This window comes from Lampetra fluviatilis, chromosome 3 (assembly GCF_964198595.1).
Source record: "Lampetra fluviatilis chromosome 3, kcLamFluv1.1, whole genome shotgun sequence".
NCBI lineage: Eukaryota > Metazoa > Chordata > Hyperoartia > Petromyzontiformes > Petromyzontidae > Lampetra > Lampetra fluviatilis.
Window position 1 is genome coordinate 15,869,556 of NC_136277.1, and position 17,427 is coordinate 15,886,982.

A 17,427-nucleotide genomic window follows, 5' to 3' on the forward strand; every position below is an offset into this window, starting at 1 on the left:
AGACACACAGACTCACACAGAGACCCATAGACTCACACAGAGACCCACAGACTCACACAGAGACCCACAGACTCACACAGAGACCCACAGACTCACACAGAGACCCACAGAGACCCGTAGACTCACACACCTCTGATTCGCACGGTTGGCTACGTACGGTGCGAAAGAAGTTCAACACACGTGTACATGAGTAAACCAAGAGGACACGGCTCTCACCTCTGAGTGAGACGATCCCCGGCAGGTCAAAGTGAGCGTCGTCATCTTCTGCTTGAGCCGCCCCGTCGACCCAGTCGGCTCTCATCTCTGCGGTTCGACAGACGCACGCAGCGCGTTGGCCACGTTACGTCACAGACACCGCAGTCGCCCATATCCCACTCCCCCCCCACCAGCCCCCCATTATAAAACTGGCAGCAACAACACACACACAACACACACAACACATACACAGAAAAACACATACAACACACTCACACCCCACACACAACACATACAACACTGAAAAACACAACACACGCACAACACACTCATACCCCACACACAACACACACAACACATACAACACAGAAAAACCCGCACACCACACACAACACACACAACACATAAACACAGAAAAACACACGCACACCCCACACACAACACACACAACATATACAACACAGAAAAACACAACGCACACAACACATTCACACACCCCACACACAACACAGAAAAACACAACGCACACACAACACACAACACAGTGGGGGACGATGCCAACAACAGTCGCAAGCGATGATGAAATTATCGCTTGCAACTTTCATCATCTAGCTGAGACCATGCTACTAAGGGTTTAAATGGGGTCCTGGGTGTACACCCACCACCGGAGTGGAAAAATGGCAGGCGCATCTTATAAGTGACAAGTCGATGGTCAGTGGGCAGATCAGCTCCACGGTAGGTCCTGGTGTCAAGGAAATGGGCCCGCATCCGCTGTTCCGTCACTATGTAGTCCAGCAGATGTTCTTGCTTGGACCCGGCATGCATCCATGATGTTGTGTGGATGTGCCGATGCCGGAACAGCATGTTGGTAATTACAAGCCCATGGGCTGCATAAAAATCTAGCAGCCTCCTGCCATTGTTATTGAGCTGATCTGGTCCATGCCTTCCAATCACTCCAAACCAGGTGCCAGCATCATGACCAACTCGGGCATTGAAGTCACCCAACAAGATGACTTGTTGGGCCACTTTAGCTAGCACCTGTGGCAGGAGGTCATAGAATGTATCTGACTCATCGGCATTGCCTGCATCCTCTTCAGTGGGGGCATAAGTAACCATGACCACCACTCCTCGCCTCTGGTTGATGGGAAGGCGAGCCCAAAGTAGCCTGCGGCTTACAACTTCCCACACCTCACCGTCATGCTCCCACGCCCCCTTCATTCTTTTGTTCAGAAGAAGAGCCACACCCTGTTGTTTGGCAGTCTCCTGCCCTGAGTATAGGACTGTCCACCCCTCATGGTGGCAGGAGCCAGTGCCGGTCCACTGGACCTCCTGAATACTACAGAGATCCAGGCGGTACCAGTCCAGCTCCCGACAGAGGAGTGGCAGCCTCTCCTCTGCAGTGAGCGTTCGAACATTCCACGTGGCCACACGTATTTGTTTTTTGTTGTTTCTGGAGGAGCCCCGAGGGTAAAGTTTCAGTCTCCTGGCGCCGCCAATTGGGGTTTGGCCAGGAGACATCATAGACGCCTGTCCCCCCGGGGCCTCCGGCACAAGCTTATTAATTCAATTTTGTGGTCGTGGTTTAGTGGTAATTGAAGGTGGAGGGGTTACCAGCCCCTCGCAGCCATCCAGAGCCCCCATTTAGCCACTGTGGTGGTCACAGATTGCATGAGGGGAACGGCCAATCGGAATTGGCCCTCCCCCCACAGCGTTGCCCGTCCGGCACCACGAGGAGGTAGGGGGTTGTTTTGCACACAACAACACACGGCGACACACAACACCCGACACCGCCCCACCATACGCACCACCACTACAAGAACAACACAAACAACAACACACGGCGGGGGACGCGTCGCCACTCAGCTGTCACAGCCGCTCGTGGGCCCGTCGCTCCGCGTCTCCGAGAGCTCGCGTCCGCGCTCGTCCGTGCACCAGCACTCGGCGCGCCCGCGCGAGCACTGCGTCGCGCCGTAGCGCCCCGAGCCGTCGCAGCTCGGCACGAACGCGCCGGGCGCCAGCAGGCCCCGCCGCAGGGCCCGCTGGGCTCCCAGCAGGACCTCGGCGCAGCTCGGCGGCTCCTCCTCCTGCTGCTCGTCGTCGTCCGCCACCACATCGTCCTCCTCGTCGGACGCGGTCGTCCGGAGCGTCGTCCCGACCGTCGTCGTCGTCGTCGTCGCGGCGGGCGCCGTCGTCGTCGTCGGTGCCGCGTCCTGGCCGGGCCCGGGGAGTCCGACGTCCCCGCCGCCGCCGCCTGCCCCGCCCCGTGGTAGCGCCCCAGCGGGGTGAGCTTCCATCCACTGCTTGCCCAGGATCCTCTGCAGCACGGCCTGCATGCCCGCGCGGTCCTCCTCGTCCTCCTCCTCCTCCTCCTCGTCGTCGTCGTCGTCGTGGTCGCCGCCCTCCGCCGCGTCCACGCTCATCCCGGGAGCGTCGCCCAGTTTCACTTCGATAACCTCGTGCGGCCTCCCCTCCTCCTCCTCTTCCTCCTCCTCCTCCTCCTCTTCCTCCACCTCCTTCTCGGCATCCTTCACCTCTTGCTCAGTCTCAAACACCTCCTCCACCTGACCCCCCTCTTCCTCCGAGGAGGAGCCGAAGCCCATCCCCAGCCGCACCTTGGTGAGCACCCCCTGGTTGCGAGCCGCCTCGGACTCCCTGGACGTCCAATCCGCCGGTCGATCTTCTTCATCCTCTTCCGACGACGACGCCGACGACGAAGACGACGATGCAAGGCCCTGTAGGAAGGGGGGGGGGGCAGTGGGGGGGGAGAGAGGGGAAGTCATCGATCTATGCCGGGTTTTGTAAAAACGTCTCGAGTCAAGCGGAATGTCGAACGCGGAGTCTCGCGCTCGCCATTGCTACTCTGCGATATTATTTTAGGGTTTATTGTTCTCGTCATTATCTAGTCACGGTGGCTAGGAGATGTTGACCACCTCGCCTGGTGTACAGGAGGTCGTGGGCTCGATCCCGACCCCTGACGATGCCTGCTGCTGTATATTTGGAGTTTGCGTGTCTCTCTCTCATCATCATCATCACGGTGGCTAGGAGATGTTGACTACCTCGCCTGGTGTACAGGAGGTCGTGGGCTCGATCCCGACCCCTGACGATGCCTGCTGCTGTATATTTGGAGTTTGTGGTGTCTCTCTCTCTCTCATCATCATCATCACCACAATGACGAGATGTTGACTACCTCGCCTGGTGTACAGGAGGTCGCGGGCTCGATCCCGACCCCTGACGATGCCTGCTGCTGTATATTTGGAGTTTGTGTGTCTCTCTCTCATCATCATCACTGTGGCTAGGAGATGTTGACTACTTCGCCTGGTGTACAGGAGGTCGTGGGCTCTACATTTCGAATCGACAGAACGTGTTCAGAGCTATTCGGCTGCTGCTATACATTTCCACGCGACGACGACGACGATGATGATGATGACAACCGCTTTGGAATACGTCGAATTTGGTATATGTCATGTTTTGACGAGAGAGAAAATTGTCTTGGGATACGACGTCTTGCTTGGGATACGACGCGCTTGCTAGAACTTGTATGGGTCGGGATGAGTCACCGCGTACCCGCGTCTACCCCGTTCACGACTCCTCCCCTTCCTCACCACCATCCTCGTAGGCTTTCAACTCCTCTCAGCAAGGTAAAGTGACGTTAAATTTTATTGTTATTTCAATTTATTTCAATTTATTTATGCATTTATTTGAATTTATGTATGCATTTTAGTAATAAGTAGTGTCTAAATTATTTTATACAACCCCATTTATGTATAATATTCCACATAAAATATAATTTCTTATACTCTGGAACGGATTATTTCCTTTCCCTTTATTTCTTATGGGAAAAATTCGTTTGGTTGACGTCATTTTCGGTATAAGTCCTCCTACCTTCTGGAACGGATTAGCGACGCATACCGAGGTGCCACTGCAGTGTGATCGTTGATTTGGAGCTTTCGTGACTGCAGGAATCCATCCTCTTGGGTTCTTTCGGTAAAGTCACGTGGGTAGAAAATTAAAATGAATCGCGACGTTTCGGTGTGTGATAGTTTGAGAGCCGGATAGCCTCACCGAGTCTCGAGACTCGTTTCCAGGAGGGTCCCGCCAGGTTTTCGCAGTGCGCTAACCACTGCGCCGCCGCTCCCCATAACACGGGGTTGGGGGGGGAGGGATGGGGGGGTTGGGGGGGGGAGGGATGGGGGGGTTGAGGGGGGAGGGGAGGGATGGTGGGGGTTGGGGGGAGGGATTGGGGGGTTGGGGGGGGTTTGAGGGAGGGTGGAGAGGGATGGGGGGGGGAGGATGGAGGGGGTTGGGGGGAGGGATGGGTTGGGGGAGGGATGGGAGGTTTGGGGGGAGGATGGAAAGGGATGGGGGGGTGATGGATTGAGTAATCGCCCAACTTGAACGCGGTATTTTAAAATCCTTTATATTAAGTTCGCTTGCTTGCTTGTGTAATAACAGCCATAGAGGGTTCACGTGGGGATTGGCTTGCCGGTCCTGCTTGTAGCCAATAAGGGTTGAGATAGGGACCATGGCCCATGCGTCATCACGACAGGTCATCAGGAGTGATTGGCCTAGCCATTCGGGGCCCCAGCCAATGGGGAGCCGGATGAGGGGCGTGGTCCCGGGATTGACAGGGAACCATCGAGAATGGTCAAAGCTGTCCATGTACGATTGGCTGGGGGAACCACGTGACGAAGGTATTAAGAGCGAGTGGAGGGGAACGATCGGGAGCAGACTGAAACTGACAAGAGCAGGGTCACGCGCGGACGGGGGCTGGGGTTGCCACGTGCGCGGTGGGGACTTAGTGCGTGGTCTGTCCTCTCTCCGTTGTCTGCCAGCAACGGAGAGTGAGTGAGCAAAGTGTATTGTGGAGTGGAAATAAAAGGACCGATTCCGAATACCGTCTCTGGAAGGATTATTACACTTGCTTAGGACCATGCAAATCTTTCGGTCGTGTTTTAACCCACTTCCCGTGATTCAATCGAGCTGACATTTTCCACACAGACTCGTTGTGCGTGACAATTGATGTTCTTGAAAAATTTTTTCCAAAATTTTACACTTTTTAGGACAAAAATATATTTAATTACCAATTGCTTAATGCTGCCATGCAATCATCTGACCCATCATCTGACCCATAGATGGCAGCCATCTCAAGCCAGAGGACGAGAGGACTCTAGCCGCCACGCATATAAAGGATTTATAGTGAAAAACTTTGTTTTTACGGGTTATACTTGTTTTCTCGTCAATTCGCGAAGGGTCTCACCGCTGCACCGGCGCGTGACGTGACGCGCGGCGCCTCCGTCTCTCGCTCCACCTCGGGCCGGCGAACCGGTTTCTTGCGTCATACAAAGCCAAAGCTCCCCCCCCCCGGCATAGCCTCAACAGACTTTCGGGGCAAGTGCTGCTGAGAACTTACCCCGCAGCAGCAGCAACAACAACAACAACGACTTCAACAGTAGCAACAACGACGACAACAACAACAACGACGGCCGCCGTTCGCCAGTGAGTGTGCGGGGAAGTCACCGCGGCGCTCGTGCCAGGCTAGGTGCACATTTGAGGCCACGTGAACTTGCCCACGCAAAGACAAAGATCCCCCGTATAGCCTTAACAGGCTGTTGGGGCAAGTGCTGTTAGCGAGCAGCACCTATGAAGGCCGGCACGGCACACGAGGGAGTGGGTGGCCAGCACCACGCCCGGCCGCCTTTGTCTCCCCAGTGGCGACGTTTACTACACACCGAACCAGGTGCTCATTTGAGGCTGAGTCGACCTAGGGGAGGCGGCCCAGAACCGGTTCAGATAATCGTCACTGGGTGTTGGTGACCGTGAGTGGGAATCTAACTCGGGTCGCCAGGTTCGTAGCGCAGCGCTAACCGCAAGACCACTACCCCACTTACACATACGCACAGGTACACACATACACAGGTAGATGCACACAGGTACGTACACACACAGGTGCACACACTCACACGTACACACAACAACCGCCATTCGCCACTAAGTGGCGGTGACGTCACCACGACGCTTGTGCCAGGCTATGTGCACGTTGAGGCTATCACGTGAAGTGTCGAATGCCCGCTGGCAGGAGGTCACGGGGCAGACCCAGGTGCCACGGGTCGACTGACTGAGACGACTGGCTGATGCACCACCTGTGCTTTAGCCACCCGGCGCTCTGCTCGTTGTTGTGAGTGTCGCTCCTCCGCCCTCCGTTGTTGTTGGAGGGCGACTGCCTCCAACTGCTCAGTAGCGTCCTTCACGAGCCTCCTCCACTGAGGCCGATCTTGACACCGCTGATAGCAGTCATTGGCAAGTCCACTCAGCTCCACATCCTGTACTACATCACTCCATCTCTTCTCTAGCCCGTGCCCCGCCCATTTAGCCCCCTCGATCCGGCCGAACAAAAGCTGTTTAGGCATGCGGTGGCTGGGCATGCGGGCTACATGACCCAGCCAACGCAGCCTTGCAATCGGGAGGAGCTCACCAATGGGACTTTGTCCAGACCTTTCAAGCATTTGTGAGCTCCTCATGCAATCCAGCCTGGTTAAACCCAGGATGGATCGTAGGCAGGCCAGCCTAAATGTTTCTAACTGGCGAAGATGTTCCATTAGGGGGGGTCCACGTTTCGCAAACGGGAGGGAATGACTGTGCCCGAGAAGACCTGAAGCTTCGTGCAGAGCGACAGACCAGGTAGCTTCCACACAGCGTTACGCAACCGATGAAAAGATAATGCCGCTCGACTGATTCGGAGTGAGACCACTACGTTTAAACTGGAGCCAGTCATGAGCACACTGCCCAAGTATGGGAAACTCTCCACTCTCTCCACAACAGCCCCATCACCAATTGGGAGTTGTGGGGGTGGAGTGTCCGATGGTACAAAATACCCTGACCGGTGCTTAGTTTTGGTGGGGCTGATAGTAAGGCCCCACCTCTTAGTGGCAAGCTCCAGGTTTAGCAGCAGCGCCTCCAACTCCTCTTCTGAGTGAGCAGCAATTACCAGATAATTGGCATACATAACATGGTTGAGCAATAGGGAGCCATCCCTTGACCGCACCTGGGCATCGATTAGCCTCCCATTGTATCTGTACCAGATGGAAATTCTTCTGGTACAGCTACTGAAAGCTTCCGAACTACGTGGTCGAAATAGATGTTAAATAATGTGGGAGCCAGAGGACATCCCTGTCGCACCCCAAGGTGTACAGAGAACGACTCCCAGCCACGTAGTTTTACCCGGGCCTGCTCACCATCATGAAGGTCCTTAATGATCATGAGCAGAGAGTCACGGACTCCGAAAACATGAAGAACAACCCAGAGCCCCGGCATACTGATGGAATCAACGGCCTTGACCAGGTCAATAAAGCAGAGATGTAGGTCTTGTTGGAATTCCCTACACCTCTGCTGTAGCAGACGGACAGAAAATATGGCATCCGTGCAGGACCGCCCTTTCCTGAAACCGCATTGGGGCTCCACAAGCCTCCCCTCAGCGTGCCTAGCAAGGCGATGTTCAATAATCCTTGCCAAGACCTTTCCCGGCGCTCTGAGGAGTGAGATGCTCCTGTAGTTGTTACAGTCTGTGTGGTTCCTCTTAAAGAGGGGGACCACCAGGACATCCTTCCAATCATGTGGAACCCATCCAGTGTTTCAGACTGTTGTTATGATGTTATGTAGGGCAGTCTGTGCACAAACGCCACCCTCCCTCAGCATTTCGCTTGGGAGATCATCTCTGCCCGGTGCCTTTCATGGTCTCAGACTCTGGATCGCCTTCAGTACTTCCTCAACAGACGGCACCTCAGCCAGCCCCTCACAGGGGGTGACTTCTTCCAATATTTGAGGCACCGCAGCCTTGGCAGGGTCATCCCCACTATGTCCCACGTTGTTATCCAGGCTGAGGGATGTCCCCTCCCCCAGGATCTCACAGAAATGCTCAGCAAATCTGCACACCTGTTCCTGGGGGTCAGAGATTGGATGACCGTTCTTTCCCCTAATGATGGTAATAGATGTGGTGCTGCAGGTTACTTTTTTGATGGAATTAAAGAGTGATTTGTGATCGCGGAAGACTGAGGCAGACTCCATCTCCTCAGCAACCCGCCTCACGGCTCTCCGAACCTCCGAGCGAAGGCTGCGGTGAGAGTGGACCTATTGCTTTTTCTCAGCCAGCTTGAACACCTCCTCTATCAGCCAGGGTCTCTGGGGAGGACTGGACCGTGTACCCAAAGCAGCCATTACAGCTGCATGAGCCACAGTCCTAAACCTCGCCCATTTCCCCTCGACATCAGGAGGAGTGGGGGACGATGCCAACCCAAACCGCAAGCGATGATGAAATTCTCGCTTGCAACTTTCATCAGCTAGGTGAGACGATGTCACTAAGGGGTCCTGGGTGTACACCTACCACTGGAGTGGAAGAATGGCAGGCGCATCTTACAGATGACAGGTCGATGGTCTGTGGGCAGATCAGCTCCACGATAGGTCTTGGTGTCAAGGACATGGGCCCGCATCCGCTGTTCCGTCACTATGTAGTCCAGCAGATGTTCTTGCTTGGACCCGGCATGCATCCATGATGTTGTGTGGATGCGCCGATGAGGGAACAGTGTGTTGGTAATTACAAGCCCATGGGCTTCACAAAAATCTGGCAGCCTCCTGCCGTTGTTATTGAGCTGATCTGGCCCATGCCTTCCAATCACTCCAGACCAGGTGCCAACATCATGATCAACTCGGGCATTGAAGTCACCCAACAAGATGACTCTATCCCGAGGGGCCACTTTAGCCAGCACCTGTGACAGGAGGTCATTGAAGGCATCTGACTCATCGGCCTTGCCTGCATCCCTCCATGGATATTCGTCTTTAGTGGGGGCATAAGTAACCACGACCACCACTCCTCGCCTCTGGTTGATGGGAAAGTGAGCCCAAAGTAGCCTGGGGCTTACAGCTTCCCACACCACACCGCCAAACTCTCACGCCCCCTTCATTATTTTGTTCAGAAGAATAGCCACTCGCTGTTGTTTGGCAGTCTCCTGCCCCGAAAAGAGGACTGTCCATCCCTCATGGTGGCAGGAGCCAGAGCCGGTCCACCGGACCTCCTGAATACCACAGAGATCCAGGCGGTACCGGTCCAGCTCCCGACAGAGGAGTGGCAGACTCTCCTCCGCAGTGAGCGTTCGAACATTCCAATTGGCCACATGTAGCCCTCCCCCCATGGCACTACCCACGACAGCGTTGCCCGTCTGGCACCACACACACAGGTACACACATACACAGGTACACACACAGGTACACCGTACACATACACAGGTACACACACACAAGTATACACACACACACACAGGTACACACGCGTGCGATTTCACACCACTGATCGGTCACCTGACTCCGACTCCCTCCCACATGGGGAATGTCTCAAGCATCGCGTGGGTCCCCTACCCCCTACCCCCTTACCCCCTACCCCCTTACCCCCTACCCCCTACCCCCTTACCCCCTTACGCCCTACCCCCCTTACGTCCTACCCACTCGGGGCAAACAAAACGAACACGGCCTCAATACTACCACCACCACCACCCACCGCGACACAACAGCTGCGGCAGCACCGTGGGGGGCGCGTGGGGGGCCCTGCCACGGTGACGGTGCCGGCTGGGCCGGGATGGTCGCCGCGTGGCCCCGGGGAGAGGAGCCGGCGCCTCCGGGACGCCGAGTTCGGAGTTCGGAGTTCCAGGACTCGAGAGGTTCGTTGCTGCCGGCGAATAAACCGGAACCCCCCCCCCCCCCCCCCCATAACCCAAAACATAGTTCCTGCTTGGGGCCCCCTTAATGGGGTAGCAGCACCATCGCCGCCACCATCTCCGCTACCGCCACCGCCGACGCCACCACCGCCACCATCGCCGCCACCACCACCGCTACCGCCACCACAGCTGACACCACCGCTGCCGTTAGGGTGGAGCGGTCATCTCACCTGGGATGGAGCGGCGGTGGTGACGGTGGTGGTGGTGGTCGACCCCGAGTCATCTCACCTGGGATGGAGCGGCGGTGGTGGCGGTGGTGGTGGTCGACCCCGAGTCATCTCACCTGGGATGGAGCGGTGGTGGTGACGGTGGCGGTGGTTGACCCCGAGTCATCTCACCTGGGATGGAGCGGTGGTGGTGACGGTGGTGGTGGTTGACCCCGAGTCATCTCACCTGGGATGGAGCGGTGGTGGTGACGGTGGCGGTGGTCGACCCCGAGTCATCTCACCTGGGATGGAGCGGTGGTGGTGGTGACGGTGACGGTGGTGGTGGTTGACCCCGAGTCATCTCACCTGGGATGGAGCGGTGGTGGTGACGGTGGCGGTGGTTGACCCCGAGTCATCTCACCTGGGATGGAGCGGTGGTGACGGTGACGGTGGTGGTGGTCGACCCCGAGTCATCTCACCTGGGATGGAGCGGTGGTGACGGTGACGGTGGTGGTCGACCCCGAGTCATCTCACCTGGGATGGAGCGGTGGTGGTGACGGTGGTGGTGGTGGTCGACCCCGAGTCATCTCACCTGGGATGGAGCGGTGGTGGTGACGGTGACGGTGGTGGTGGTGGTTGACCCCGAGTCATCTCACCTGGGATGGAGCGGTGGTGGTGACGGTGACGGTGGTGGTGGTGGTTGACCCCGAGTCATCTCACTTGGGATGGAGCGGTGGTGGTGACGGTGACGGTGGTGGTGGTGGTTGACCCCGAGTCATCTCACCTGGGATGGAGCGGTGGTGGTGACGGTGGTGGTGGTGGTCGACCCCGAGTCATCTCACCTGGGATGGAGCGGTGGTGGTGACGGTGACGGTGGTGGTTGACCCCGAGTCATCTCACCTGGGATGGAGCGCCGGTGGTGACGGTGACGGTGGTGGCGGTGGTTGACCCCGAGTCCGCTCCGGGGCTCGCCGAGGTTCCAGATTCTGCGGAGTTCCCCGCGGGGGAGTCCACGTCGGACTCCACGGGGGAGTCCGATGGGAAGTCCACGGGGGCGGAGTCCACGGGGGAGTCTCCGGGGGAGTCCACGGAGAACTCCACGGCGGAGTCTCCGGCGGAGTCCACGGGGGAGTCGACGGGGGCGGAGTCCACGGGGGAGTCCGATGGGAAGTCCACGGGGGAGTCGACGGGGGCGGAGTCCACGGGGGAGTCCGATGGGAAGTCCACGGGGGAGTCGACGGGGGCGGAGTCCACGGGGGAGTCTGCAGGGAAGTCTCCGGCCGAGTCTCCGGTGGAGTCCCCCGCGGGGGAGTCTGCGGGGAAGTCCGCGTGCGTCTTGGGAGCGGCGAGGGCGTCGTTGATGCGCTTGCCGAGTTGCCCCAACGTCTTCCCCACGGCCTCCTCACGCTCGGCAGCCTGCCAGCAGCGGGGGGGGGGGGGGGGGACAGGAGGGGGGGGGGGACAGGAGTAGGGGGGGGTGGAGAGGAGAGGGGGGAGGGGGCACGAGGAGGGGGTGGGGGGGGGGGCACGAGGAGGGGGTGGACACGAGTGGAGGGTGGACAGGAGGAGGGGGTGTTTATCGCCGTGAGCTCATCAGGAGCGGCAGCGCAGTGGGAGGGCGCTCACTCGGCCACTGGGCCTGCTGGCGCGTGCGTCGGTCATCCCAGAGGAGGACGAGGGGAGGGGGGGAGGGGGGAAGGGGGGCGGGGCTCGCCTGCTGGAGGAAGTCGCTGAGCTGCTGCTGCAGAGCCTCGCTGTGGACGCGGATCTCGTCCATGCCCAGAGTGAGGGTTTGCACCTCCTGCACAGCACGTCACAGCACCGTCACAGCACCGTCACGCAACCGTCACAACACGTCACAACACGTCACGGGACCGTCACGTGTCATCAAGGCGGTGCACCTGCACCGGGGCGTTGGGGAGCTACGACCAACTGGGGGTGGGGGGCGGGGGGGTAGGGGGGGTTAGGGGGGGTGGCGAGTAAGGGGGGGGGGCTAGGGGGGGTGGGGCTAGGAGGGGTTTAGGGGGTGGCGAGTAAGGGAGGGGGGGTCTAGGGGTGGGGCTAGGGGGGCTAGGGGGGTAAGGGGAGTAAGGTGGGGGGGGGGGTCTAGGGGTGGGGCTAGGGGGGTAAGGGGAGTAAGGTGGGGGGGGGGTCTAGGGGCGGGGTCTAGGGGTGGGGCTAGGGGGGTAAGGGGAGTAAGGTGGGGGGGGGGGTCTAGGGGTGGGGCTAGGGGGGTAAGGGGAGTAAGGTGGGGGGGGGGGTCTAGAGGGGGGGGGTCTAGGGGTGGGGCTAGGGGGGTAAGGGGAGTAAGGTGGGGGGGGGGGTCTAGGGGGGGGGTCTAGGGGTGGGGCTAGGGGGGTAAGGGGAGTAAGGTGGGGGGGGTCTAGGGGTGGGGCTAGGGGGGTAAGGGGAGTAAGGTGGGGGGGGGGGGTCTAGGGGTGGGGCTAGGGGGGTTAGGGGGGTAAGGGGAGTAAGGTGGGGGGGGGTCTAGGGGTGGGGCTAGGGGGGTAAGGGGAGTAAGGTGGGGGGGGGGGTCTAGAGGGGGGGGGGTCTAGGGGTGGGGCTAGGGGGGTAAGGGGAGTAAGGTGGGGGGGGGGGTCTAGGGGGGGGGTCTAGGGGTGGGGCTAGGGGGGTAAGGGGAGTAAGGTGGGGGGGGTCTAGGGGTGGGGCTAGGGGGGTAAGGGGAGTAAGGTGGGGGGGGTCTAGGGGTGGGGCTAGGGGGGTAAGGGGAGTAAGGTGGGGGGGGTCTAGGGGTGGGGCTAGGGGGGTAAGGGGAGTAAGGTGGGGGGGGGGGTCTAGGGGTGGGGCTAGGGGGGTTAGGGGGGTAAGGGGAGTAAGGTGGGGGGGGGTCTAGGGGGGGGTCTAGGGGTGGGGCTAGGGGGCTAGGGGAGTAAGGTGGGGGGGGGGGTCTAGGGGGGGGTCTAGGGGGGGTCTAGGGGGGCTAGGGGGCTAGGGGAGTAAGGTGGGGGGGGGGGTAAGGGGGGGGGGTCTGGGGGGGGGGGGGTAAGGGGGGGGTGCCGCTGACCTCCTGCATCTCGGTGACGATGTCGGGCAGCTCTGCGAGCCGCGCGGCCTGCTGGGAGTTCTCCTCCAGGCGCGCCACCACCTCGCTCAGCCTGGCCAGCTGCACGCACGCGGGCACAGGCAAAGGTCCCCCGCATAGCCTTCACGGGCTGGAGGGGCAAGTGCCGTTAGCGAGCAGCAGCACCTGTGAAGGCTACTGGCACCGTGGCACACGAGGGGGTGGGTGGCCGGCACCGCGCCCGGCCGCCTTTGTCTCCCCGGTGGCGATGTTTACCACACACCGCAACGGGTACTCGTTTGAGGCTGAGTCGACCTAGGGGAGGCGGCCCAGGACCGGTTCAGATAATCGTCACTGGGTGTTTGTGGCCGTGAGCGGGAATCGAACTCGGGTCGCCGGGCTCGTAGCGCAGCGTAGCGCTAACCGCTGCACCACCGCTCCCGTACACACGCTGGCACACACGCGTACACAGCTACACACACAGCTACACACACACACAGCTACACACACACAGCTACACACACACAGCTATACACACACACACAGCTACACACACACACAGCTACACACACACACAGCTACACACACACACAGCTACACACACACACAGCTACACACACACACAGCAACAAACACACGCACAGCTACACGCACACGCACAGCTACACGCACACGCACAGCTACACGCACACGCACAGCTACACGCACACGCACAGCTACACGCACACGCACAGCTACACGCACACACACAGCTACACACACACACAGCTACACACACACACAGCTACACACACACACAGCTACACACACACACAGCTACACACACACACAGCTACACACACACACACAGCTACACACACACAGCTACACACACACAGCTACACACACACAGCTACACACACACACAGCTACACACACACACAGCTACACACACACACACAGCTACACGCGCGCACAGCTACACGCGCGCACAGCTACACGCGCGCACAGCTACACACACACACAGCTACACACACACACAGCTACACACACACACACAGCTACACACACACACAGCTACACGCACACACAGCTACACGCACACACAGCTACACGCACACACAGCTACATACACACAGCTACACACACACAGCTACACACACACAGCTACACACACACAGCTACACACACGCACAGCTACACACACGCACAGCTACACACACACACACAGCTACACGCGCGCACAGCTACACGCGCGCACAGCTACACACACGCACAGCTACACACACACACAGCTACACACACACGCACAGCTACACGCGCGCACAGCTACACGCGCGCACAGCTACACGCGCGCACAGCTACACACACGCACAGCTACACACACACACAGCTACACGCACACACACAGCTACACGCACACACACAGCTACACGCACACACACAGCTACACGCACACACACAGCTACACGCACACACACAGCTACACGCACACACACAGCTACACGCACACAGCTACACGCACACACAGCTACACACACACAGCTACACACACACAGCTACACACACACACACACACACAGCTACACACACACACAGCTACACACACACACAGCTACACACACACAGCTACACACACAGCTACACACACACACACACAGCTACACACACACACACACAGCTACACACACACACAGCTACACACACACACAGCTACACACACACACAGCTACACACACACAGCTACACACACACAGCTACACACACACACAGCTACACACGCACACAGCTACACGCGCGCACAGCTACACGCGCGCACAGCTACACGCGCGCACAGCTACACGCGCACACAGCTACACACACACACAGCTACACACACACACAGCTACACACACACACACAGCTACACGCACACACAGCTACACGCACACACAGCTACACGCACACACAGCTACACGCACAGCTACACACACACGCACAGCTACACGCGCGCACAGCTACACGCGCGCACAGCTACACACACACACAGCTACACACACACGCACAGCTACACGCGCGCACAGCTACACGCGCGCACAGCTACACGCGCGCACAGCTACACGCGCGCACACAGCTACACACACACACACACAGCTACACGCACACACAGCTACACGCACACACAGCTACACGCACACACAGCTACACACACACACAGCTACACGCACACACACACAGCTACACGCACACACACACAGCTACACGCACACACACAGCTACACGCACACACACAGCTACACGCACACACACAGCTACACGCACACACACAGCTACACGCACACACACAGCTACACGCACACACACAGCTACACGCACACACAGCTACACACACGCACACAGCTACACACACACAGCTACACGCGCGCACAGCTACACGCGCACACAGCTACACACACACATAGCTACACACACACACAGCTACACACACACACACAGCTACACGCACACACAGCTACACGCACACACAGCTACACGCACACACAGCTACACGCACAGCTACACACACACGCACAGCTACACGCGCGCACAGCTACACGCGCGCACAGCTACACACGCGCGCACAGCTACACGCGCGCACAGCTACACGCGCGCACAGCTACACGCGCGCACAGCTACACGCGCGCACACAGCTACACACACACACACAGCTACACGCACACACACAGCTACACGCACACACAGCTACACGCACACACAGCTACACGCACACACAGCTACACGCACACACAGCTACACACACACACAGCTACACACACACACACACAGCTACACGCACACACACAGCTACACGCACACACACAGCTACACGCACACACACAGCTACACGCACACACACAGCTACACGCACACACACAGCTACACACACACACAGCTACACACACGCACACAGCTACACACACACAGCTACACGCGCGCACAGCTACACGCGCACACAGCTACACGCGCACACAGCTACACACGCACACAGCTACACACGCACACAGCTACACACGCACACACAGCTACACACGCACACACAGCTACACGCACACACAGCTACACGCACACACAGCTACACGCACACACAGCTACACGCACACACAGCTACACGCACACACAGCTACACGCACACACAGCTACACACACACGCACAGCTACACACACACGCACAGCTACACGCGCGCACAGCTACACACGCGCACAGCTACACACACACGCACAGCTACACGCGCGCACAGCTACACGCGCGCACAGCTACACACGCACACAGCTACACACACACACAGCTACACACACACACAGCTACACACGCACACACAGCTACACACGCACACACAGCTACACGCACACACAGCTACACGCACACACAGCTACACGCACACACAGCTACACGCACAGCTACACACACACGCACAGCTACACACACACGCACAGCTACACGCGCGCACAGCTACACACGCACACAGCTACACACACACGCACAGCTACACGCGCGCACAGCTACACGCGCGCACAGCTACACGCGCGCACAGCTACACGCGCGCACAGCTACACACACGCACAGCTACACGCACACACACAGCTACACGCACACACACAGCTACACGCACACACACAGCTACACGCACACACACAGCTACACGCACACACACAGCTACACGCACACACACAGCTACACGCACACACACAGCTACACGCACACACACAGCTACACGCACACACACAGCTACACGCACACACACAGCTACACGCACACACACAGCTACACGCACACACACAGCTACACGCACACACACAGCTACACACACACAGCTACACACACACAGCTACACACACACAGCTACACACACACACAGCTACACACACACACACAGCTACACACACACACACAGCTACACACACACACACAGCTACACACACACACACAGCTACACACACACACACAGCTACACACACACACAGCTACACACACACACAGCTACACACACACACAGCTACACACACACACAGCTACACACACACACAGCTACACACACACACAGCTACACACACACACAGCTACACACACACAGCTACACACACACACAGCTACACACGCACACAGCTACACGCGCGCACAGCTACACGCGCACACAGCTACACACGCACACAGCTACACACACACACAGCTACACACACACACAGCTGCACACACACACACAGCTACACGCACAGCTACACACACACGCACAGCTACACGCGCGCACAGCTACACGCGCGCACAGCTACACACACACACAGCTACACACACACGCACAGCTACACG

General features: G+C 58.5%; 1 protein-coding gene across 1 annotated transcript in view; it reads right to left on the minus strand.

Moving 5' to 3' along the window:
* Positions 1 to 17,427, minus strand: part of LOC144949977 (uncharacterized) — a 31,766-nt gene that overhangs the window by 3,512 nt on the left and 10,827 nt on the right. Inside the window, exons 4-8 of the mRNA XM_078879970.1 lie at positions 13,128 to 13,226; positions 11,817 to 11,903; positions 11,003 to 11,518; positions 2,060 to 2,927; positions 217 to 303 (exon numbers count right to left, since the gene is read on the minus strand). Of these exons, the coding sequence (XP_078736096.1) occupies positions 217 to 303; positions 2,060 to 2,927; positions 11,003 to 11,518; positions 11,817 to 11,903; positions 13,128 to 13,226 (1,657 nt within the window). The remainder of the gene's footprint in view (positions 1 to 216; positions 304 to 2,059; positions 2,928 to 11,002; positions 11,519 to 11,816; positions 11,904 to 13,127; positions 13,227 to 17,427) is intronic.